The 27,615-nt window shown below is 36.8% G+C and overlaps 1 protein-coding gene across 5 annotated transcripts in view; it reads right to left on the reverse strand.

The window, feature by feature from the left end:
- Nucleotides 1-27,615, reverse strand: part of LOC126299435 (pumilio homolog 3-like) — a 158,605-nt gene that overhangs the window by 100,185 nt on the left and 30,805 nt on the right. For 2 of the 5 annotated variants that reach the window (XM_049991340.1, XM_049991338.1), the window contains 4 exons: nucleotides 18,768-19,058; nucleotides 18,532-18,684; nucleotides 18,292-18,459; nucleotides 18,062-18,217 (listed from right to left, as the gene is read on the reverse strand). In XM_049991340.1, the coding sequence (XP_049847297.1) occupies nucleotides 18,062-18,217; nucleotides 18,292-18,459; nucleotides 18,532-18,684; nucleotides 18,768-19,029 (739 nt within the window). In that variant the 5' untranslated portion in view covers nucleotides 19,030-19,058. The remainder of the gene's footprint in view (nucleotides 1-18,061; nucleotides 18,218-18,291; nucleotides 18,460-18,531; nucleotides 18,685-18,767; nucleotides 19,059-27,615) is intronic. The other 3 variants (XM_049991339.1, XM_049991342.1, XM_049991341.1) reach the window with 3 other exon arrangements.

Below are 27,615 nucleotides of genomic sequence, written 5' to 3' on the forward strand. Positions count from 1 at the left end.
TTCTTCAAGTAACTCCTCAGGGTAGAACACCTTTACAAAATTAAGGGTATTATGTAACTCAACCACTACAGGGTAGTGACCTAAGGCTTTGCATCCCAGAAGATACTTGGTTAGACGTGGCAGTTTCAACTCTAACTATTCCATTATAAAGCGGTTTAACACTTTTAAAGGACCTGCCAGTACCCTCCAATGCCTTGTGAATACAGTAAGTGGGTATTTTCTCAAGGGTTCCCTCTTTTCTCTTGATAACAACGAAAGTGTTGTTGCAAGCTAGTGCCTTTTTATACTATAATTCTGAGACTACTTCTGGGCAGCCTGACCAACCAAGCTCTCTTCACTGTATGAGTGTAGGTACTACCTGACAGCACAATCTTCCATCAGGAGGAGATATTAATTTATGGTGTTCCCTAGGGATCCCACGAAGTGCTAGGAAGACAAATGTTGAACCAAGCAGAGCTTCACATGCCTGAGAAAGCCTTATAAAATTGGTGTGTTAAAGAGAGAGAGAGAGAGAGAGAGAGAGAGAGAGAGAGAGAGAGAGAGAGAGAGAGAGAGAGAGAGAGACGTGTGTACCTTCCTCACAGTCCAGGCAGAGAAAAGCAGGCCCTCATTCCCCGAAACACACTACATTCCACCATCATACCTAATGATGGTCTCTGAAGTATACTCAAGAGTTTACAGTAGAGGAGGTCTGGTGGTGCTGACTAGTCCCGGGCTTTCTGACAGAATTTTGATTGATTCATGTCTCAAATAGAGAAACATGGCAAATTATTTTAATTTTACTTTGTTTTCTGACATTGTACATTTTTATCAGAAAAGTTACCCTAGCCACTTCTATGCAGAATCTCTTTAGCAGAATGTATCTATCCCCCCCTCCCCTTTTTTCATCTGAGTCCCAAAGATTTCAGAATTCTGCAAATTGAATAGCAGCTCCAATTGAAATCAGTTCCGTAATGTAATACTTCTGACACATTTTACCAAGTGGGACAATTGCTATAGTTGTAAAACTCCAGTACAGTGCAATGAACAATGTATTTCTAGTATACGTGCAAATCAGTGAAAGTTGTTCTTCCACTAAAACCTTTTTTCAGAGATGCTTTGTTTCTTGATCACAGGTTTACTTTCCCCGTGCTTCATTACACATTCTCTGCCTTTACTGTTGCCGAAAAGATTTCATCTGCTCTGGGATAGTCTTTACGGTCATGAAGTCATTCATACACCAGTTGACTATGTGTTTCATAACTGAGTCATCTTAATTCCAAAACAAGAATAACAGCAGTATACAGTGAAAATCAAAGCCCTCTCAGTAAACAACCAAACTTCCATACAGAAAGCACATAAACAACTGGTTGGTTGCAACAAAGTAGTAATTTTGTGTGGAGGACAACACAAATGAAGCATATCATTGACACCTAAACCCTGTCAACTACAGATGACTGGCAGTCATTGTTTTTGTGATACTACCTCCATGGCAGCTGTGGCATAAATGATGGCACAAAGCTGATCATGAAGCTGTACAGATGGTCTCATTTTTATTAAAATATCTAAAATTCTTTCTTCCAAACATCACAGGCAATACAATACATTCTGAAAAGTGTGGTAGTCAGAACAAGAACTACAACACAGTTGCTACACACAATATCCAATTCAATGGATACACTGATAAAAATGTAGAAGATGTGAGGTAAAGCAAAGACAAATCACACAAAGGAGCAGAACAACAATGTCCTATTGCTTGTTTACCTAACTTATTAATTGTCAGTGACTGCAAAGGCAAAGTGCTATGCCATGGAGGCAGTAAACCAATATTACAGAGCCACAAGATCCACACTCTACTGAGGCCCACTATGGATTCCATAGATGTTCTCAAATGCTATATGTGTTTACAAATGCCGATGTGACTGTAGTACAAACGATGTTGGCAAAATCAGGGGACCAGTTAACACTCGCGTGTCAAAGTATGAATGTTTTGTGTAACAAGGGGTAGAAAGCAACACAGACTATTCAAATAATTAAACGCCCCAATGGCACGAACAGAGAGGAGGGCTATAGGCTGTCGATGGCCTGGCTGAAAGAAATTCCAGTACAAAGGGCTGTGTGTGTTTGCCAGCCAGCAGCTCCTCAGAATCTGGATACACTAATGATGTCATGTTTCAGGAAAATATCGCACATGTGTACAAGTTGACAACTATCTGTTGCCTGTCAGTCACATGTCAAAATAACACAGCCACTTCTCAACAGGTATCTAGACTTTGAACTGTCCAATGATATTCAGGAAAGTGACACCGGTTGTAGCTTTGAAACAGGAATAGGTTGGTATTTAGGGAAGACCATCCCCAGCAACCAAGATTTACTCACTCTGAAGAGGAACACTGGCCAAAATATCAGTTTTAATAGTGCTTCTTAGTTTCAAAATGATGAAGCCTGAAGTCCAAAAGGATTTTATTCATATCCTGTGACTATTTGGGCTGCTCTTCTTCATATACATTCAAGGTCTTCTATTAGGCAGGTGTCCCTCACACTTGATCGGTATTCTAGGATGGGCCACCCAAGTAATTTTTTAAGAACATCTCCTTGGTAGACTATCTGCAGTTACCCAGTATCCTACCAATGAACATAAGTCTGCCACCTGTTTTACCTATGAGTGAGGCTATATAATCACAACATTTCATATCTTTACAAATAGTTACATCTAACTATTTGCATTACTTAATTGATTTCCACTGTAGATCATTGATAGTGTAATTATAGGATACAACATTATCCATTTTATGAACTGCATAATTTTACATTACTGTAGATATAAAGCAAATTTTTAATCTTTCAACCAATCTGAAATCTTATAAAGACTTCACTGAATATTTGTACAGCTTTCTCTGGACAGTACTTCATTAAAGATAACTGCATCACCTGCAAACACTCTGAGGCTATTACTAAAAATGTCTGTCCAGTCATCAATGTACAATATGAATAACAAGAGTCCCAACACGCTTCTCTGGAGTACACCTGAAGTTTCTTCTACATATATTGATAACTCTCCCCCCAAGATAACATGCTGCATCCTCCCTACCAATAAATCCACAATCCACTCAGAAATTTCATTTCATATCTCCATATGATCATACTTTCATTATTAAGCATTAGTTTGGTACTGAGTCAAATGCATTTTAGAAGCCAAGAAATACTGCATCTATGTAACTGATTGATCCATGGCTCTCGGGGTGTCATGTAAGAAAACTGGGAGTTAACTTCTGCATGACCAATGTTTTTGGAATCCTTTGTGATCCACATGCAGTAGGTCATTCTGTTGAAATATGTAATTAGGTTTGAGCTCAGAATATTTTATAACATTCTACAAGAGATGGAAGTCAAAGATATTAGGTGACAGTTTTGTTGATCACTTCTGTTATCCTTTTGTGCACTGGTGTGGCCATTCCATCCATCACTGCATACAGATTTTTGTTTTAGGGATTAATGGTACATTATGGTTAAAAGAGGGGCTAGCTCAGTTGCAAATTCTGTATCGAATCTGACAGGGATTCCACTGTGCCCTGGGGCTTTGTTCAGTTTTTGAAATTTCAGCTGTTTCTTTACACTGCTGAAACTAATTATATTATTCATTATTCTCATTCATAATATTACTTGGCACTGCAGTAGGAAAAGACTGTGGTGGTGATCCTGGATTTGCCTTTGTAAAGGTACATGTGAAAATGGAGCTTATCATTTTTGATTTTGCTTTGTTACCAACAATGTCAGTTCCTGAGTTATTTCATGAGTGTTTGGACATTAAATCTGGTGTCATTGACAGCCTTAAAATACAATCAGAATTAGTTTGTGTTTCGCGAGAGGCTGGTTGTTAAGATTCTGCTATGGTCATCACTGAGGGCTTTATTCATTGCCCTTTTGAGAGGCAAAAATAATTCATTTATCATATATCTATCTGTACTACTAAGCTTTATTTTACAGCTATGGAGAAGTAGCCACTGTTTCTTTAGAAGTTTCTTTGCAGATAATGCACACCAGCACAAACTGTTCTACAAAGTATACATTTGTGCCTGATCACCTATTTTTTTAAACTTTAGCCACACTTCCTCTACGTTCTGCCAGCCACATCGAAAGGTTTCATGTCCCCTCTTGAGATATGACAGTACTCATTACCTAGTTTACTGAACACGTAAATCATCCCTCTTGCCTTAGTTGTGCTTTGTACATTGGTAATCATTGTCGCTACAACCACTTCATCATGGTCATTGATGCTGGTTACAATGTGGACATCCTCAAAGAGATCAGATCTGTTTGTCACTGTTAAATCCATTATATTTCAATCACCAGTGAGCTTTTGAACTATCTGTTCTAGGTAGTGCTAGTGACCTAAAGTTTTTTCAATTTCATTTATTCTTATTATTGTTGTTATAATAATAATAATAATAATAATAATAATAATAATAATAATAATTATTATTATTATTATTATTATTATTATTATTATTATTATTTACATGGCAACTTTGGAATTATCACAAAACTTAGAGAGCTAGGAGTGCTAAGAAGAGAGTTTGGTCTTGATGCACTAGAAGCCTCCCTTCAGTTATAAGAGTGTATACCAGAATCAAAGGTACTGAGAGCACTGTTATGAATTTCCAGAAGATTTTAAAGCATCATCAGCTTGTAATTCTTTGATCCCTCTTCATTTTTACATTAGACTTCTCTCAGAACTAACAGCCCAAAATAATGTTATTTTTTCTTTTGTATAATCCAATAAAATGTCAGTAAATGGTACGGAATGCCTTCTTTAAAGGCTTCACAAAGTGTAAAACTAGACATTTCTAAACTTATCCAAAATGGTGTAAGCAGTCACAGATTTGATCCAAAAGATACAAGAAACAACCGAAGGAATGTAACAATTTTCTTCAAACAGTTTCCACTCAGATATGCTCTACGAGACAAATTATATGCTAAGGAGTATGAATTGGATATCTAAAACTACACCATAAAAGAGAGGAAACAAGAACTCTGCTGCTAAAACTTAGCCAGGTGTCACTTGAACACTGTTTTTTCTCTCTCGTAAAACTGTGGAAACTAGACAAATACCCTTTAGTCTGAAGAAGAGTAAATTAAGCATTGGGTGTAAGTCTGTCACAATCACTAACTCAAAGGCATTTTGCATTCAAACGTGTGGTGACCAAGTATGAGATTGTCATATATCCAAAAAAAATCAGTACACCTGCAATTCCGCACAAAGCTTAATGTACACAGAAGGATGATATCTTCTACAATGAACCTCCTTCACAATTCCTAATTTAAAAAAAACTATTATTCTGCACCTTCTCATATGACTTATCATCAGAAGGAATGACCACTCATGCTTGTTGCCAGGTAGGGCATTTGTATACCCAAAGGTCCAACTGGACAAATAGTCATATCTTATTCCCATGGGTAGCTACTGCAGAAGCAAGCCACCTTTCTTTTAATTTTTTTATAGATTTTTTTCCATCATTGCACTGATCTGGGTAGACATGAGAAGATTCTTCTAAATAAACAATAACAATCACCATCATGTGAAACAGTGATCATCAATCTATGCGCTGATTATTTCATACTAGAGACTGGCAGCAGTTCACCAACCCACAAGTCAAGAATTCCTGCTTCATCAAAGCAATGTGAGCCAGTCCTGAGAATTTGGGTGTCCTGGCCAAGTTCCCTGAAATGCTTGCCATTTGTCATGATTGCAGGACAAATGTAGCATAATGAATCCTGTGAATACAACAGTCATTACTTGTGTTAATCATTGGCAACTGCTCAGCTTATGTAACACAAGATACACAATACAAGAAGTGTCCAATGAGATTCATTCCTGGAAATCATCAAGAAAGAGTGCTATATATTTTATATACATTTAATCATAAGTGTTTATAAAATAGAGTTACACCCTCCCATACACATAAACAATTGGGCACTATGGTGGTGATGCTATAAATAATATATCAGAACAGTAAGGAGGGTGGGGAATCCCCTATGAGCACGAGATATAAGGCTGCACTAAAACTAATGCTTCTGAAGTGGAAGCGTGTAAAATACCATGTAGAGGATGCTAGAAAAAGTTCTATCTCAATCACAAACAATTTTCAAGGACAGTAATCATATTAAAGATACAGTATAAATATTGGTGTGTGTACAAAATGTGTGCAGGATTCCACAAACAAATCAGGGACTTTTCAACAGCCACTATTGTACAAGTAACCATATCATACAGGAACGAAAGAAGGAAAAATTAAAGTCTGACATCTTATCAACAAGAGGCCACATCAGCATCTTAGCATTCATCTGAAGAATCAAACAATGGAAAATCCATGATGGAATGTAACAATACCAGAGAAGGAAAGTTGCTGCTCACCATATAGCAGAGATGCTGAGTCACGATAGGCACAACAAAAAGATTCACGCAATTAAAGCTTTCGGCCATTAAGGCCTTTGTCAGCAGTAGACACACTTATATAAATGCAACTTGCAAGCACATATACAGTCTCAGAGAGCTGAAACCACACTGCAGGTGTGTGTGTGTGTGTGTGTGTGTGTGTGTGTACTGCTGACAAAGGCCTTAATGGCGGAAAGATTTAATTGTGTGAATCTTTTTGTTGTGCCTATCGCGACTCAGCATCTCCGCTATATGGCGAGTAGCAACTTTCCTTCTCTGGTATTGTTACATTCATCTGAAGAGATTTATGAAAATGACAGAAGTCTAAATCAGGATTGCTAGACATCACTTTTTCCGAACGCAAGTGTATCTTAACCACTGTGCCATCTCATTTGGTGACAGAGTTGCCACAAGTTTGCCAAGTGAAATTCCCTGATATTTCTCTGATTTCCTGACAAGTCTTAGAAATTTTCCATGATAAGTTTTTAGATCTCAAGGGTAAATAAAGACATAAGCTGTCAAAAAATGTAAGGACTCCTGTATTTCTTAACATGTTATCAACCCTCCTAGTTTTGAATGAACAGCAAGTTGTCCCCTTTACAGGATTTATGATCTGAAGGGTAAACAAACAGGTAAGTTGTGGAAATGAAAGCCATTTTTAGAAGAAGAATTTCTGTTTTTATTAACACGTTAACTCTAACTTTGAACTGACAGCAATCCCGTAACTGCTGATGATAACTCAGAAAAAACTGAGACGAATACTTTATTCAAGAACTTTTCTTCTGTTGCTGTTAGCTTACTTCTTCAGTTGCTTTATTCAATTTTTAAATAGACAGGCGGTAAAAATTACATTGTAAAACACTCGGGTAAAAATGCTACAAATGTATCACTCCTCTTCAAATGAAAAACAAATACTGACACATATCAGTATGTCCATGATAAATCCTTATATACACAAATTTATCAAAGCAAAGAATTAAAGTGTGTACAGAAAATTTTACTTGGATAAAATTGTCTATCTAATATCTACGATAGTGACATATTATGAAATCATAATTTAAAAGAAACTTTCATGACAGAACCCAATATTTAATTACAATTTATCACTCAAAAATCTCATACACCATGTTGAATACTTTAATTTTAATCTGTTTACATTAAGACCATGTGCAAGTTATTGTCAATACTTAAAAAGATAAAATATATTTTCCATGGAATGAAACCTTTGAAACATATGTGATACCATCAAATCATCATACAAATTGCTTCAATCACAGTACAAGAATTTAATATGAACAGAAAACTGTTTATCAGATTAAAATCAATACCAAATTTGAAGTTTGTCAAAACTGCTTTTTATGTCTAATAGACTGACACAGTCTTATGATTAAATTGTAACTAAGCAGAAGTTTTGCCTTTTGATTAGGTGTTACAATATGTGAAAATTTAGTCATTTTCAGCAAATTAGGTGACACTTTTAGTCCTTTTATGTAAAATCCAAACAAATTTTAAGCTGTGAGGCAGGCATAGGAAAATTAAAATTTGTACTTGAAGTTAACATGCAGCAAATACTGAATGTTTGCCTGCCGAACATCATACACAATTTATCTGAAAAGTGGTTAAGGAAGAAAATAAGAATTTTTAACAACAGTTCAAATAATAACGTTAGCAAACTTCCTCGTAACACATTGCTGGAAACGGCAATTCCCCTATGCATTAACAATACTGATTTGCTACTATCTCGTTTTTTATGTCTCAAACCCTACAAGTCATTTTTCAAATGATGGGCTGAGGACAAATATTGCAGCACAGATGACATCAAAAATTATTCCTCAGAATACATCTTTCTTTCCACAGAGAATTATCAGTTGTCATGCACTCTCCCGACAGAGTGTTGGGTTAGGACACAAACTTAAACTCTTCCACAGAACCCCAACTGAAATTGGAAAGTTGAGATAAATACTGGCACACTGAAGCAGTGATGAGGATAACGGCACATGCCTGAAAAGGCTGTGAAGTAACAGGTTCATTCACAAAATGATTGTGAGGCTCCTTTACAACTGATGGAAATGGAGTAACAAATGTTGTAAGATACATTATTTGAAATGCATTTTGGCATCAAGTTGTGTCACACATTTTGTAACTAATTACTTTATGAATTACCTTTTCTTTGTGTGCAGCCTACATCCGGCACATAAGCTACCTGGCCATTATTTCCATAAATTACCATTGATTGTTATGGGCTGTCCACAGTCAAGATTCTGGCACTAAATATTACAAGAGGGTTTGAAAAAAATGCACACAAACTATAGTGTTAAACATGTTTTCATATCCTGACAAGCCTGGCATAATGAACATCAAAATGTAGACACAGGTTTCTTCAGTCACCTTTTCATTCGGGTTTCATACTTTGATAACACCTTCATCCTACCAAAAAATAAACACTACGACTGGATTCCGATGGAGAAGACTTCAGCTATAAGTTAAGTAAAAATTCTAAAGAGTTTTGTAATTTGGTATTGTCATTTCTAGTGGTTTATTTTCTGTTAACAGTTAATAATGGATAAAATTAATGAAGGGGAAGAAATAGTAGGGAGGGGGGAGATCCAAAAATTGATAAGTTAGAATTAATTATGTAGCTTCTGAGTAAGCAGAATGAAAACATAAATAATTTAAGATCTGAAATGAGGGTTGAAATTGACGAAAGGTTAGGGGAGAATTTGAATAAGCAATTAAATACAATAAAAACTGAGTTATCTGATGTCAAAAATACACTGGAAGGTAACTTAAAAGTGATAGAATCGAGGGTAGACAATGTGGAGGAAAAAGTAATTGTTTTTGAAAATGAATTCATTACTGAAAATAGTAACAGAGCCAGGGAAATTCAGGAACTTCAAAATGAAAATGAATCACTAGATGAAAAATTGAATGACTTGAAAGTAAACAATGTTAATGCAGTCAGTAGTGCTGAGAAAAAGGTTGACAGTTTAGAATCAAATTAAACACATTAAAAACTAAAATAAATCAAGTTGAAGAATATGTCGTTAACAATAATTTGTACAGTTATGGACCAGCATGGTTGAACCTACTAGTGAAAAGTTTTCCTTGTGATAATTTGCACCCAGTTGATTTTTTGCACCATTGCAAGGACAATTTTGTGCCAGGAATGTCTGATAATTCAAAAATTAAATTAGTCAAAAAATTTCTTGAAGGGGAGGCCCTATCCTGCACTAACCAAAATATCGATCAGTGGGAAACCTTTGCAAATTTTGAGAGAAGCTTCTTAAACATATTTTGGTCAGAATCTGAACAGGGGAGGATTAAATCCAAATTTCTAAATGGACCTATTTTCAGAGGGAGAGTGGGCACCATGAAGCATTTTGTAAAGATCAATTGAGAAAATTAATACATTTAGATAAACCTTTTGATGAAATGACACAAATAGATGAACTGAAAAGAAGGCTACCTGAAAAATTGCAGTGGGATTTAGTTCATGGGCCTGATGATTCTGTGGAAGAATTTTTAAAATATGTGGATAAATTGGATAGGGCATTACAAAGAGGGAATATGCAAAATTTTAACAATGGTGAACACCAAAAGAGGAGAGGCGTAGTATTCGAACAGGTATGGAGAGAGGAGAGAATACAGAGACAATAGATATGAACAACACAGGGGAAACAATAGGGATCATAATGGTAATGACAGAGACAGGGATAGAAATTTTGGAAATAGAAACAGATTGGATGACAGAAACAGGGGAGAACAAAATTGGAGATCAAACAGAGAAAACAGGCAGGAAAACTCTGGACCGCCTCAATGAGGGTCCGCAGTTTTGGGGCGAGAAAATTTAATCACAATAGGACCTACAATAACAACTGGGAATTTACAGACAGAGGAAGAAGGAGAAATGTAACTTATTAATATAATAAAACCAGTGAAAGACAAAACAAATACACACCACAAATAACAGACACTCATGTTCAACACCAAATTAATACTTTAAATTTTGATCAGAAATTTTGGGATACAATAAGAGAAGATAATAATGTTGACAACAGTAAGGTAGCTACTTCTGAGAACAAGACAGATGGGGATATTGCAATTGTGCCAGAATTTTATAATTGGGTAGAGAATGATAATCTATGTAATTCTGAAGTATCTAACAAACATTACAGCTCTGATTTGAATAAGTTATTTAATGAAAATGAAAAGTTATGTGAAGAGAGAGAGATGAAACTTAATGTGGTTGTGGATAGGATGCATGATAAGGAAAGTTTTGATTTTGATGAAAATATGGAAGCTAATGATGTTGTTGAGAGTTGTACGGAGGTAAGTAATGGTGAGATTAATGCTGTAGGTGAGTATCAGGTATTCGTCGAGATTATTTCAAGTGAAGTAGTGAAGCTACGTGATAACGAAGTTGATAATTGTGAGTATTATGATGAGGTAAGTGTGGTTAGTGATGAGGAGGACACTCAAGTATCTGAAGAACAGGTAAAGTTAAGTCAGTGTAACCAATTTAATGTAGCAGAGGACTGTAATGTTGTGCCAGCTAATAGTATGAAGTATTTAAACCCACATACAAGTTCTGAAGGACAAAGGTGATTTTTTTTAAAAAAATATTATGGAACAGTTGCAATTACAAAACAGATAGGGAAGAGTTGTGGAACTATTTAGCTAAAATTTGTAGAAGGTTATATCCTCACTGTTGGCAAAGTGTAAAATGTAATGAATATCTGTTGTATGCTCAACCTGTTGTATCCATAGATGATGATAATGAAAGTGTCAATGTGTGTGTGAAGCTGTTAAAAACTGATCAGGAAAATAATGAGGGTAATTTTAGAGAAATTGAAAAGGATCTGTTACATGAACCATTAAAAGAAAAAGTAGAAGAATGTGAATTAGGATGTCTATACATTAAAGCTAAAGTAAACAATTGGGAGGGTAAATGTGTCATTGATACAGGGAGTCCTATTTCAGCTATTTCAGAAAAATTCAGAAATAAAATTAAAGACAGTATTGATTTTGTTGAGGCTCCTGTGATGGCAGTAAAGATAAGAGGAGCTACAGGCAAACACAGTAAAGTCATCAAAAGTCAAGTATTTTTATCATTTGAAATAGAAAATGTAAAATTTGAGCAGGGTTGTCTTGTTATTCCAAGTTTAGAAGAGAACATATTGTTTGGCATGGACTGGGTGTTAAAGGTAATTGCTGCATTTAGCTGGAGTGAGATGAAGTTAATTGTGTGTGAACCCAAAAGCAATATTATTGTGTGTACACAACTGTTTATTTCACACTGTGGAGAAGGTTGCAATCATGTCAGGAAAATCATAGACTATGAAGAGAATTTGTACTGTTTTGATAAAAAGCCTGAGCAAAATTTTTCTGGTCAAAATTATGAAAACTAGTTAAAAGCAAAGTAGAGGAAGCAATTAATTTGGACAGTGATCAAAAGAGACAGTTGGAAAATTTATTGTGGGAATTTCAAGATGTTTTCAATGAAAAACCTGGAAGAGTCAGGAATTATCAATGCACTTTACACCTTGAAAATCATGAACCTTTTTTCCTCAAGCCTTACAGTATTCCTTTTGCAAAAAGCAAAGAAGTAGAGTGTGAGATACAAAAAAAAGAAGTAACAGTGATTATAATAATCCCTTGGTGGTAGTTTCCAAATGTGGAGGTGGTGTTAGACTTGTAATTGATTCTAGGTACCTTAACAAATTTTTGAAAAGAGAAAATGATCATCCAGAAAACATAGATGAACTGCTACATATATTTCAATGTGTGAAATTCATGAGCAGCTTAGACTTAACTTCAGGCTTTCACCAAATTTCTTTAGAAATAAATTCTAGAAAATACACTGCATTTTTTTATGGGGGAAAAAGTTATCATTATTGTGTTGTACCATTTGTACTAACTGTTTCTGTTGCTGAATTTATTAGAGCATTAGATCTTGTTTTGGGGGATGAACTACTGTCTAAACTTACTGTATATGTAGATGATACTTTGATTTCTGGAAAAACATGGGAAGAACATTTTGAATTGCTAACACAGGTGTGTACAAAATTGAGGGAAGGGGGTATGACCTTAAAGTTAGAAAAATGTAAATTTGGAGTAAGTGAATTGAAATTTTTGGGACACATTATTTCGGAAAAGGGGATTGAACCTGACAGAGAAAAAAATTGAAGCTATAGAGAATTTTCCTGTTCCTAAAAATAAAAAACAATTAAAATCTTTTTTTGGTCTTGCTGGCTTTTGGCAGAAAGTATGTCAGTACTCAAGCTATGAATGCTTCTTATTTATGTGATCTATTAAAGAAAAATACTGTCTGGGATTGGTCATCTGATTGTCAAAAAGCATTTGATGAGATAAAGAAACAACTTTCACAGAGCAGAATTCTATATAGGCCTGACGTGTATTTACCCTTCTGTTTAATGACTGACAGCAGTGATACAGGATTTGGAGCACACTTATTTCAGGAAAAAGTCATAAGAAATCATATTGAACACCATTCCATTGCATTTCCTAGAAGAGTATTACAAAAGTATGAAAAGACTTACACTGTGACTGAAAAAGAACTTTTGGTTATACATTGGGCTTTCAACGAATTTAAAAATTATCTTCTTGCACACAAAGTGATTGTTTACTCTGACCACAAAGCACTAAGTTACTTACAGGAGTGTAGGCTTTATCATAGTAGAATCACCGGATGGGCATTATTTTTACAACAATTTGATAATGAAATTAAATATATTAAGGGGAAGGAAAATGTTATTGCTGATGCACTTTCTAGGTCACCTATTGGGCTAAATTTTGATAATGAAACAGGCAATGATGACAAAAATATCAAAATTATGTATTTGAAGGGGATAAAAGAGGAAGGAGAAATTTTAAAAATTTGTAATGATATTAGGAGACACCAAAATCATGATGAAAATTGGAAACTGGTAAACAGTTATTTGGGAGTTAAGCAAAAGGTACATGATTATTATAAGGTAGACAAAGGGATTCTGTTCAGAAGATTAAGACCTGATTTGGATGACTGGAAATTATGTTGGCCTGAGCAGCACATAGACACATTAGTTAAGTATATACATGAGAGCTTTGGACATTGTAGTTCTGCCAAATGCATACAAAAGATTCAGGAAAACATCTATTTTTATAATATTGCCAGAAGAGTGAAGAAAAAATTAGCAGCCTGTGACCGACACCAAAGAGTAAAGGTGAGTAATCAAACATGCAGAGGGGTGATGCAAAATATTTTGCCCAGCAAAAATTTAGAGCTGACAGCTTGCGACATTTACAGACCCCTCCCCCAAGTCAAAAGGAGGTTACAGTTATATCTTGGTGATTGTTGACATATTCTCAAAATTCATCAGATTGTATCCATTAAGGAATGCCACAAGTAAACAGATTACATCTAAATTAACCAGTGATTATTTCAATAAGGTAGGTACTTCACAAGCAATCTTGTCAGACAATGGCTCACAATTTACACCAAAAGTATGGAAAGATTTTGTTGAAACTTCAAACATAAAACATATTTTGATTTCAGTTTATCACCCGTCCAGTAATCCGGCAGAGAGGTACATGAGAGAGATAGGGAGGTTGTGTAGAACATATTGCAGTAAGAACCATGTAAATTGTTTTGAATATGTAAATGATTTCAAAGACACAATGAACAGTTTTGCAACATACATCCACTGGCTTTTCACCATTCAAAATTATGTTTAACAAAAGACCCACTAGCTTTATTACTGAACACATAGACTTTCCAGTTTATCAAATTTTGTCACCTCAGAAAAGAGAACAAATTGTAAAAGACACCATGAAAAAACAAGCAGATTACAGAAAGAAAAGACACGATTCAAAAGGCAGGTTTTCACACTTTAATATTGGTGATTTGGTTTTGGTTAAAATGAAAGAAAAATCTAAACTTATGACTTGAGAATTAAAGAAATTTTTTGACATTTATATAGGACCATTTGAGGTGAAAGAAAATCCTCATCCAAATGCTTACAGATTGATCTATCCAAAGTCGAGGAAATTAATTGGTTTGAGGAATGTAACTGAATTGAAACCTTGTAAGTCTGATACCTAGAATGAAATTTGCGAATCTCAATAACCTGGGATACAAGGAAAATTTTTCACATTTTATATTGTTTATGAAGTTTGTTTCCTATCAAGTGATATGGAAACTATATATGGTACTAAAGCTTACTTAATGTAATTTCTATTTTGATGACATGTAATATACATACTATTCATTGAATATATGGCTAGATGTAAGAAAATATTTTGATGGTTGCTTCTGCATTTTATGTTCTTTGTGTGGTAGGACATGTGCTATTGTAGTTGTAGTTTACTCATGTTAGTTATTAGACATTTTGGTGAACATTTTGACATTCATATCTTGTGCTTACTGCTATTTTCTTCATGTGCTGATGTCATTTATGCTGAAAACATTTTGTTGCTGTTATTATATTTTCTGAGCCTATATGTTGGAAAAGACTGAAATTGGAATATTATGAACAGGCTATGTCTGCTTATTTGCCCACTTCACAGTTGGGATTTATGAAATTGAGGACTTTCCACACTGTGGAATTAAATCATTCTTTTGTGTATTATTGGTGAACAATTCTGTCTGCCTATGGAGGCAACACACAGATACTGACAATTGTCATTTTTCTTAATTTTGTCTTTTTATATAACATGTTTAGGATTAGTGTGATACCTTTTGATATTTTGCATATTATGTTGAGGCAATCAAGAGGATGCTTGTTGTAAAATCCTACCTCTACTTTTGTCATTTTGATAATATTTCTTCTATTTTGTAAGACTCAGTGTAGCCTTGAGCAATTTTCTTCCTTTGTACATTTCATATTGTAGGTTTTTATGCTACAGTTAGATTGGATCTGTATTGGGGGGAGGCGGGGTGGGGGGGTGAATATTGGGATAGACAATATATATCAGTGATGGGTTTCTTAAGCTACTGTAGGGGGATTATCACAGTCGTCCGTTCTGCCATGTCTGCGTTGTATTTTATATTGGTGGGCGGCTGTTGATATTCTGCTCTGAGTTATATTTTTTGAGCGCTGCCCTTTTATTTCTTATCCTACTGCCTGTCACTGATTCTATTCTATTTTTCTTCTGCTGATGATGAGAGGGGGCTAGGCTGAACTCTCCAGTAGTACCTATTTCTATTTTTCTTTTCCATCCACATATTTTGAGGTATCGCTCCTCCCTTGTGGCAGTGTCTATAATTGTATCATGTCTTCATGCTCTTCAACACAGATCAACAAGCAATTGTTTTCTTAAATGCTGTCTGGTAATACTTTTCTTTGTCACAAATTTCCATGTTAATGTAGTAAACTGTATCTGGTTGAATAACTTTGAAATTAATTTCCAAATTTATTTATACACTATCATACCATATTATAGTGGAGTAAAAACTCCAATTACTTTCACATCAGAATGTTGAAAGGCTATGGATGATAAAAGCTTGCTAATGACATGTCACAAACAAGATTTTTTTTTTTAAAGTAATGTTAGCAAATAAGAAATTTAATGTGTGTTGTAATATACAGAATTTTATTGGATATGAATAATTTTTAGACTACTATAATCTTTCATATTGTTTCTTTCATGCCATTCTACTAGTGTTTGGTCATTTTTGGTGATACAATATAACACTGAATACTTGTGTAGGAATTTATAATGAACTGAACAGTACAGCCTATGTAATAATTTCAGATAAAGAATCCACCAGCTAAAAGGAACTATGTAAAGGGAATACCTATGGACCTATTATTAGAGGAAAAACTTAACTAGGAGGACAGAAACTACAGTGTTGAAATGGACAGTGAGTTATATATAAATGATGGACTGAAAATAACAATTGGACTATTTTTCGATAAATTTTAATACTTTTCCTATTATATTGCCAGGAGACATAGTCTATACTCATGTACATAGTTGTAACCAAGATTCAACTATTTTCTTTGCATAAAATATGTTACAGATTAACAGATTACATTTTGATATTTATGTGTACTGTTGTAAGGAGAGTGAAGGGAGGCCTGTGTTAAATTTAGTACTTTTTGCAAGTTTGAAAAGATATGGCTAAAGCAACTTTTAATCTATTACATTTCATTTCTATAATACTATACCACGAGGATCAAGAATCTCTATGTACTGTTTCAAAGATACTATTATTCTGTATAATGATTACTGTAACTTACTACCTTATTATCTTACTGTTTGGGACACCCAAACCCACACAGCCTTTGCATGGAATTGTGTGTGTGTGTGTGTGTGTGTGTGTGTCTTGGGGGGGGGGGGGGGAGGGGGGGGTGTTATAATGGTACTTGAATTACGCAACCATAACCATTACGGCACCTCACCTGAACCTCTCGATACCAGGAATATTTTACTGTTTTTCTGTAAAGATGTTATTCTTATGTGTTTTCTTTCTTTTGTCACTATGATCTTTGGCGTACTTTTAACTCTGATTTTTGGGCACGTAAGCGATTATTAGTTGGTTGTTAAGTTGTTAGAGAGTCGGACACTGAGAAAGTCAAGTCTTGGACGTCATGTTAGAAAGATGCATATTGTAGTTGGCTTATAAAATGTGAGGAAGATGTTTTCAAGTATGTTTTGTATTGTGAAAGGATGTTTTGTGTGTTACGTGATATTGCAATAAAAGCAATTAAAAGGAAGTGTAACTTAAATTTGGAGTGCTGATTATTTTTTTACATCACTATTATTCTAACTTTGAAAGGTTTAATCTCCAAGAATGGTTTGTGAAGCGCAGCTACAAAACTTTTGAATATAGCAGAATAAAACATAGGCCTCTTTGCATCCGAGCTCGGAATCATAACCACCTAGATTTTCAACGATTGAGCCACGATTTTATGACGAGACCAGCGTGGGAAACACAAAAAGATGAGTGCCTAGTTTTTTTTTAATTATTACATGAAATGGCTTTATTAACTGTGCTCTAGTGACACCTACTACATAATATGACTGCTGTTGCCCGAAAATGCAGTATTTAGCAGCGTGAGCAACACCACAATCGTTATTAAATGCTGACCTTTGTTGTGGTAGGGTTGTTAGAGCATGCAAACACATTCACACAATCACCCAGACACAGACATGACTGCCATCTCTGGCCATAGCATCTACAGACTCCAAGAATCAGATCCCCGACTCCTCAAAGCCTCCCTGACGCTCGTCGGCAGTTGCTAGGCTAACAGCAAGAAGTGGTGGCAGCAATGACTGCAAGCTGAGGGGAGTGGTAGGAAGGGGAGAAGCAGTAGGGATGAGGGAGTAGGGAAGTGACGCACATACTCAGCTGCGCCCAGCCTGTGGCGAAGCATGACATCTCAGTAAACAATCCATTTCATCAACCGAGATAAAAATGAGATTTTTCCAGTGCTGTTTTTTCACCAAAGTTCCCCGACATTCCCATGATTTCCCTGACATGTTTGAAATACTCTGAATTTTCCTGATTTCCATAACTTATGCCACCCCTGGTTAAACTTTAAAAGAAACACATAAACTGAAGCATATACTAACCCTGTGGAAGTAAAATAAAAAAAAAAAAAACTAAAAAAAATTGAAAGTAGATACACTTAAAATGCTTACCGCTATTTTTCTGCTGATTAAACTGTTTTATTCTTGTAGGGTCTGTACGTTTATTTTCAGTAGTCAATGCAGCAGCTGATTTGGAACGCTTTTGTTTCATTTGTTTTTGTATAGTCTGCTGGCGTGTTCTCTTGTTTCCAGTCTCAGTGCTATCTGCTGACAATGAACCTACCATAAGAACACACTCAGTCTGTGAAAAACGTGAAAGTAGATACACCTACAATGCTTACCACTATTTTTCTGCTGATTAAACTGTTTTATTCTTGTAGGGTCTGTACGTTTCTTTTCAGTAGTAAATGCAGTAGCTGATTTGGAACGCTTTTGTTTCACTTGTTTTTGTATAGCCTGCTGACGTGTTCTCTTGTTTCCAGCCTCAGTGCTATCTGCTGACAACGAACCTACCAAAAGAACACACTAAGTCTGTGAAAAACTTTAAAAACATGATAAGTAGAGACAACTGATATGTTTACCATTATTTTGCTGCTGATTAAATTGTTTTATTCTTGTGGGGTCTGTATGTTTCTTTTCAGTGGTAAATGCAGCAGCTGATTTGGAGCGCTTTTGTTTCACTTGTTTTTGCATAGCCAGACGGGTCCTCTTGTTTCCAGCCTCAATACTGTCGGCTGACAATGAACTTGCCATAAGTATATACTAAGTCTGGGCAAAATATAAAAAGTTGAAAAGTAGATATACCTAAAATGCTTACCATTATTTTGCTGCTGATTAAACTGTTTTATTCTTGTGGGATCTGTACGTTTGTTTTCAATAGTAAATGCAGTAGTGGATTTGGAACGCTTTTGTTTCACTTGTTTTTGTATATCCTGCTGACGTGTCTTCTTGTTTCCAGCCTCAGTGCTATCTGCTGTTAATTTTGAGATTTTGGGCTCTGCCTTCACTCTCTTCGCTGAAGTGGCAGCAGTTTCACGCTCAGAACTTTTTGCGCGTTTCGTTGACGAGAAGGACTTCATTTTTCTTGGAAGTAGGAAGTCTTCAGATGCTGTAAGAGAAGAAAATACAACACATAAATGCACATTTTTGTTATCTTCTCAAACACACACACACACACACACACACACACACACACACACACACACACACACACACACACACACACACACACACAGAGAGGAGAGAGAGAGAGAGAGAGAGAGAGAGAGAGAGAGAGAGAAAGAGAGAGAGAGAGAGAGAGAGAGAGAGAGAGAGAGAGAGAGAGAGAGAGAGAGAGATTCTAACAGTCAACATAACTTGCCATAATACCTTACTCACACAAAAAATATGAAATCTGTTTATGATTCCAAATTAAATTGTGTGCTCCTTCTTAACTAACTGGGTGAACTGAAGGATGTCTTACTGCATGCAACCTGCAGCAGGACTATTCCTAACGAAGTTTGTGATCACATTAACCTGCTCTAAATTTTATGTTACATATTGAAGGTGTCATCCAATTCAAAATATATCACATTTGACTCATGGCAAACATGTGGAAGTGAAAAACTGACAAAGACTAGTTTTCAACATTAGAAGTTCTTTCATTTGACAAAATAATGGAAAAGGGTTGGAAAGAAAATGCACATGGACTTTTGAATGATTAAGTAGAAACATCACCCGGGACATTTAAGTTTATAGTAAGGGCAAAAGAAGAGATACACAGAATTACAAACCAAATCCTTCATGCCTGCCTGCTGATGGATCCTGAAGCATATTCTAATGTTTGCCACAATAACATTCCCTGAGAAAATGAAGCTCCTTTCAGAACCATGGGTCCAGGAAATAACAAACTTGTGGTTGGGTTGTTTGGGGAAGGAGACCAGACAGCGAGGTCATCGGTCTCATCGGATTAGAGAAGGATGGGGAAGGAAGTCAGCTGTGCCCTTTCAAAGGAACCATCCTGGCATTTGCCTGGAGTGGTTTAGGGAAATCACAGAAAACCTAAATCAGGATGGCCAGATGCGGGATTGAACCGTCGTCCTCCGTCCAGTGTCTAACCACTGCACCATCTCGCTCGGTCAACAAACTTGTGGAAAATAGGTTGGCTTCATCTCCTTAAATTCCCAAGAGACTGACACACTATAATAGTCACATTTAGTAAGAAAGATACAATCATGCATAGTATATTGTCAAATGTCATATGTTTCTTCATTCATTTGTTTAAAACAGAGTGTATTATAGGGGATGGTGACGTTCAACAGCAACAAAGTAACATCAGGTATGTCAAAGGACTACTTATGTTCCCGAAATAAGTCAACAATTTATGGAATAATGTCATCAGTATACTCAGCTTGTTCACTGACCACACTGACTGATGACTGTAAGTATGTGCAGAACACAGGGAATTTAATGGAAGCTCCCTTGAAATGTGGACAAATGCACAAAAATGTGTATGAACAAGAGAAAGAATCTCAAAGTATCAGATCACGGGATTTGTCATCACTTAAGACACACAGCTAGATACAGAACACCCCCCCCCCCCCCCCACCACCACCACCACCACACACACACATGCACACATTACAACCACAGTTCAGTTAACTGAACTTCAGGAGGAGGAATTTTTTTTTTTTTTGGGGGGGGGGGGGGGAGGGGGTAGAGTTGTGCAGGAGAAGGAAGCCACTTCAGACAACAATTTTGTTGGTTAAGCCATGAATTTAAAACATCTACTACAGTATTTTCTATTATATGTATTTTTGAAAGTTTTGAGGGTCAAACGAATTCAAAAGACTCTTTCTAGGTTATGCTTATGTTCTTTATAAAAAATTTAAATTACATTTTTAGGATCACAGTACATTACCATACAGTATAGTGTACTTCATAGTCTGTAGCATAGCACAAAAACACATATGCAATGGAAGGAAACAACCGCTCAAATGCACTATTGTTGCCAACACAGCTTCATTTAGACTGGTGAAAAGCTGTGTGGGGAAGCAACTCCACCCACTAACTGCAGCTCTGCACAAACTCACTTCTAACTGTTTCTGTGAGTACAGGTTCTCTTTTCTTTTTTTGTTTTTAAGAGTTGTTTCGGATAACCTGGTTTTCACTTGACCCAAGTTCAGTTAAGCAAGGTTTCATTGTATACAGCATGAATCACCTAAATCTTGCACTACAAATATTATGGAAATGGAAAGTGCTAGTGATGTGTGGTTTTCACAGAGTGGAAGCTCCCTTGAAATGTCGATAAATGTTGTTAGCCAAACAACAGATCATAATAATAGTTATAAGGTTTATTTCTTTGTAAAGACAGACATTTTTTAAAAAAAGAGAACAATGCCTATTGACAGTAACAAACTAAAAGTAGGGTACATGAGAATGTCAGTGGTGTTTGTTACAGGATTCTAGTGTCTACAAGATACAGTATCTTGGAAAGTTCCCACACAAACACCTGTACAATACCTGTGGTAGCACAAACTAAAGAACAACACAAGTTCATACACTAGTTCTGTGGATTCTGAGCAGTAATGAGACAACTGAGCATCACAGGTTGTGTTCAAAATCACCACTGGCAATCACATACATACAGTTCTCCATCTTAACAACTGTTGTACACGTGCTAGCATTTCAGCAGAGACGTCCAAGGGGGCTGCAGTAATACATTGTTGCATATCATTGGGTGTAGTTGGTATGTCATTGCAGGCAGTGTCTTTCAACAGAAAAAAAGTCTACAGGCGACAAAACCAGGGAATGGGTTAGCTAAAGTACAGGACCTCTGTGTCCAATCCAACAATTTGGAAACAATTTGTGAAGACATGCTGTAGTACATCCTGCACTATGGGCTGGACAGTCATGATGTTGGCATCATAGTTTCATGTTAGTCTGCAGAGGGACGTCTTCTAGTATTCATGGAAGATGATCTGTTAGGGGGTTGCAATGCTTGTGTGGGTTCAGTGTTCTGTCTATGAAAAATGGTAGCCTATAAGCTGATGGTTCACTATCCCACACCACACATTTACACTCCATAGGTTCTGACGTTCCACCTGATGAAGCCAAGAAGACAACAAGGATCGTCGACAGACCAACAGTGCTTTTTGGTGGTTTACCTGGCCATGATTGGTAAATGTAGGTTCATCACTAAACAAAGTATATGACACACCTGGAGTATTCAATCTTAATGCCCATGTACAGAAGTTAACACGATTCTCATAATCTTTTCCATGCAGCTCCTGATGGAGTGATAGAGACGGAACGAACGTCATTGGACACTTGAATGAGTCATGACACTGCCTCGTGGGATTGCGCAGGATCTAAAGTGCATATCAACTGCAACAGCAGAAAGTACATTAACTTCCCCCTCTTCTGTCATCACTTGTTTCCTTCTGTAACATCTTCTAGGTGTTACACTACCACTATCACATAGCTGGTTGAAGAGGTTGAAATAACTGCCAAGATGGTTGACATCTATTAGGATGTCTCGTCACATAACCCGTACAAGAATGAACTGCATTCTTCCAACATTTGCCATACACAGTGAGCATGTTGGCTTTTTCTGCATTGGTAAATCCCATCATCCACTCACAATCTACTGCTTCGTCTGCTCCACACTAACTAAGTAACAAGTCTCAATGCAGTGAAGGAACATACAAGCACTCTGCAAGCAAACATAGCAAAATCACAGCTAACAACTATGCAGAGTGAATGGCACAAATAAGTGTTGGTGTGGAAACTTTTCAAAATATGATAGCTCGTAAACAACTTGCACTAAAATCCTGCAACAAACACCAGTGACATTCTAATTTACCCTACTTTTAGTCTTTTAATGCCAACAGGCTTTGTTCCATTCTAAAAAGTATATGTTTCCACACCTCCCCCCATGAACCATGGACCTTGCCGTTGGTGGGGATGCTTGTGTGCCTCAGCGATACAGATAGCCATACCGTAGGTGCAACCACAACGGAGGGGTATCTGTTGAGAGGCTAGACAAATGTGTTGTTCCTGAAGAGGGGCAGCAGCCTTTTCATTAGTTGCAGGGGCAACAGTCTGGATGATTGACTGATCTGGCCTTGTAACAATAACCAAAACGGCCTTGCTGTGCCGGTACTGCGAACGGCTGAAAGCAAGGGCAAACTACGGCCGTAATTTTTCACGAGGGCATCAGCTTTACTGTATGATTAGATGATGATGGCGGCCTCTTGGGTAAAATATTCTGGAGGTAAAATAGTCCCCCATTCGGATCTCCGGGCGAGGACTACTCAAGAGGATGTTGTTATCAGGAGAAAGAAAACTGGCATTCTACGGATCGGCACGTAGAATGTCAGATCCCTTAATTGGGCAGGTAGGTTAGAAAATTTAAAAAGTGAAATGGATAGGGTAAAGTTAGATATAGTGGGAATTAGTGAAGTTTGGTGGCAGGAAGAACAACACTTCTGGTCAGGTGACAACAGGATTATAAACACAAAATCACAAAATCAAATCAGGAATAGGTTTAATAATGAATAGGAAAATAGGAATGCAGGTAAGATACTACAAACAGCATAGTGAACGCATTATTGTGGCCAAGATAGATACGAAGTCCACACCTACTACAGTAGTACAAGTTTATATGCCAACTAGCTCTGCAGATGACGAAGAAATTGAAGAAATGTATGATGAAATAAAAGAAATTATTCGGATAGTGAAGGATGACGAAAATTTAATAGTCATGGGTGACTGGAATTCGGTAGTAGGAAAAGGGAGAGAAGGAAACGTAGTAGGTGAATATGGATTGGGGGTAAGAAATGAAAGAGGAAGCCGCCTGGTAGAATTTTGCACAGGGCACAACTTAATCATAGCTAACACTTGGTTTAAGAATCATGAAAGAAGGTTGTATACATGGAAGAACCCTGGAGATACTAGAATGTTTCAGATAGATTATATAATGGTAAGACAGAGATTTAAGAACCAGGTTTTAAATTGTAAGACATTTCCAGGAGCAGATGTGGACTCTGACCACAATCTGTTGGTTATGATTTGTAGATGAAAAATGAAGACTGCAAAAAGGTGAGAATTTAAGGAGATGGGATCTGGATAAATTAAAAGAACCAGAGGTTGTACAGATTTTCAGGGCGAGCATATGGGAACATTTGACAGGAATGAGGGAAAGAAATACAGTAGATGAAGAATGGGTAGTTCTGAGGGACGAAGTAGTGAAGGCAGCAGAGGATCAAGTAGGTAAAAAGACGAGGGCTAGTAGAAATCCTTTGGTAACAGAAGAAATATTGAATTTAATTGATGAAAGGAGAAAATATAAAAATGCAGCAAATGAAGCAGGCAAAAAGGAATACAAATGTCTCAAAAATGAGATCGACAGGAAGTGCAAAATGGCTAAGCAGGGATGGCTAGAAGACAAATGTAAGGATGTAGAGGCTTATCTCACTAGGGGTAAGATAGATACTGCCTACAGGAAAATTAAAGAGACATTTGGAAAAAAGAGAACCACTTGCATGAATATTAAGAGCTCAGATGGAAACCAAGTTCCAAGCAAAGAAGGGAAAGCAGAAAGGTGGAAGGAGTATATAGAGGGTCTATACAAGGGCGATGTACTTGAGGACAATATTATGGAAATGGAAGAGGATGTAGGTGAAGATGAAATGGGAGATACGATACTGTGCGAAGAGTTTGACAGAGCACTGAAAGACCTGAGTCGAAACAAGGCCCCCAGAGTAGACAACATTCCATTGGAACTACTGACGGCCTTGGGAGTGCCAGTCCTGACAAAACTCTACTATCTGGTGAGCAAGATGTATGAGAGAGGCGAAATACCCTCAGACTTCAAGAAGAATATAATAATTCCAATCCCAAAGAAAGCAGGTGTTGACAGATGTGAAAATTACCGAACTATCAGTTTAATAAGCCACGGCTGCAAAATACTAACGCGAGTTCTTTACAGACGAATGGAAAAACTTGTAGAAGCCGACCTCGGGGAAGATCAGTTTGGATTCCGTAGAAATGTTGGAACACGTGAGGCAATACTGGCCCTACGACTTATCTTAGAAGAAAGAATAAGGAAAGGCAAACCTATGTTTATAGCATTTGTAGACTTAGAGAAAGCTTCTGACAATGTTGACTAGAATTCTCTCTTTCAAATTCTAAAGATGGCAGGGGTAAAATACAGGGAGCAAAAGGCTATTTACAATTTGTACAGAAACCAGATGGCAGTTATGAGTCAAGGGACATGAAAAGGAAGCAGTGGTTGCGAAGGGAGTGAGACAGGGTCGTAGCCTATCTCCATTGTTATTCAATCTGTATATTGAGCAAGCAGTAAAGGTAACAAAAGAAAAATTTGGAGTAGGTATTAAAATCCACAGAGAAGAAATAAAAACTTTGAGGTTCGCCGATGACATTGTAATTCTGTCAGACACAGCAAAGGACTTGGAAGAGCAGTTGAACGGAATGGATACTGTCTTGAAAGGAGGATATAAGATGAACATCAACAAAAGCAAAACGAGGATAATGGAATGTAGTTGGATTAAGTTGAGTGATGCTGAGGGAATTAGATTAGGAAATGAGACACTTAAAGTAGTAAAGGAGTTTTGCTATTTGGGGAGCAAAATAGCTGATGATGGTCGAAGTAGAGAGGATATAAAATGGAGACTGTCAATGGCAAGGAAAGCGTTTCTGAAGAATAGAAATTTGTTAACATCGAGTATAGATTTAAGTGTCAGGAAGTCATTTCTGAAAGTATTTGTATGGAGTGTAGCCATGTATGGAAGTGAAACACGGACGATAAACAGTTTGGACAAGAAGAGAATAGAAGCTTTCGAAATGTGGTGCTACAGAAGAATGCTGAAGATTAGATGGGTAGATCACATAACTAATGAGGAAGTATTGAATAGGATTGGGGATAAGAGAAGTTTGTGGCACAACTTGACCAGAAGAAGGGATTGGTTGGTAGGACATGTTCTGAGGCATCAAGGGATCTCCAGTTTAGTATTGGAGGGCAGCGTGGAGGGTAAAAATCGTAGAGGGAGACCAAGAGATGAATACACTAAGCAGATTCAAAAAGATGTAGGTTGCAGTAGGTACTGGGAGATGAAGAAGCTTGCACAGGATAGAGCAGCATGGAGAGCTGCATCAAACCAGTCTCAGGACTGAAGACCACAACAACAACAACAACAACAACATGTTTGCACAAAAAAATACACTTTCTAAATATTATTAGTCTGGTAATTGCGTAATAATAAGAGCCCATGATCACCAATCCATTCTCTAAAAACTGCACATCAATAGAAATTTCCATTTCTGCAATATTTGTGGAGTAAGTTTTAGGTATTCACCCTGTACATAGACACACACCATTCAAGACATGACTCAAACCAAGTAATCCCACAAGATCAGTAAATCTAGATGGCTACATCTTTCTACGACAAATGTAACTGAGGAAGAGGTGGAGCATGGGCATACATATACTTTGATTGATCAATTACTGTGCTACACACATCCAACAATAATGAAGACCAACAAGTAGAATGTATGTTCACAGAGATCAAATATCTAACAGAAATGATATGTGTCTTCCACAAACCTCCTAGGCGGGTTTGCCTGCTTTGAAATTGCTCCTTCAAGTCTCAAATTGACATAGGAGCATATAATTATATCAGGTGGCATTAAATAAATTTTCTATACAATAGTTCACCCAGTGTGAAATTTAAGCTGATGCTTTCTTCTTCAAACTTGTTGCTACTTCCTACCCACCACACAAACAGTAGTCACACTCTCATAGATACATCTGCAACAAAGTCCCCTGGCTTGCCCATACATAACATAATTTTCATGATGAGCTCTTTAGAATGTCCCAGAATGAAACTGCAACTGACTACATATTGAGACTTCAAATGCATTCACTTACCTGAACTTGCAACTGATGCACAAGAAATAGTTTGGGGGAAATCTTCTACTCCCTTTTTGGACACAAACAAAAAGACTTCATTGGTTTACTACGTAACTTGGAAACCATCACCTCGGTTATTTGTAGAACTAAAATGGTCCACAAATCTCAGAGATGCACCACACTGGGCATACAAACTACGCCACATGCCTGAAAATCATACTGCTTACAAGGAGAAGTGCAATAGAGTCGGTCAAGCGATGAAAAATGCAAAACTGAGGCATGCCCACACATTAACCAATAACAGAAATAAACCAGTTGACCTATGGAAAAATCTGTGTGGTCTTGGTATACGCAAAGTAAAAGCACAGCTATTCCCATTGTCCCAGACAAAGAACCTACAACCACAAATGAAACAGAAAAGCATTGATTACTTCACGGGTGGTAAATAACTGTAGAGATCAAAATTCTATCTAAAGTGTGTTACTTGCTATACTGTCAGAGAAACCATCGTGCATATCCTATCAGCAGCTATTGGATGTGAAGCTTATTACAGACCCACTACTATCCACTATAACAAATATCTTCAACCATTCATTCGCCACAAGTATTTTCCTCAAGTCCCAAAAATAGGGACTATTTGAGGCACACTTAAAAACAATAGTGCCAAGCACACTCCGATAAATGACCTATTTGCATTCTTCGTGCACTGTCCAAGGCCTTAGAATATACAGGGTGGTCCATTGATAGTGACCGG

Source organism: Schistocerca gregaria, chromosome X (assembly GCF_023897955.1).
Source record: "Schistocerca gregaria isolate iqSchGreg1 chromosome X, iqSchGreg1.2, whole genome shotgun sequence".
Taxonomy (NCBI): Eukaryota; Metazoa; Arthropoda; class Insecta; order Orthoptera; family Acrididae; genus Schistocerca; species Schistocerca gregaria.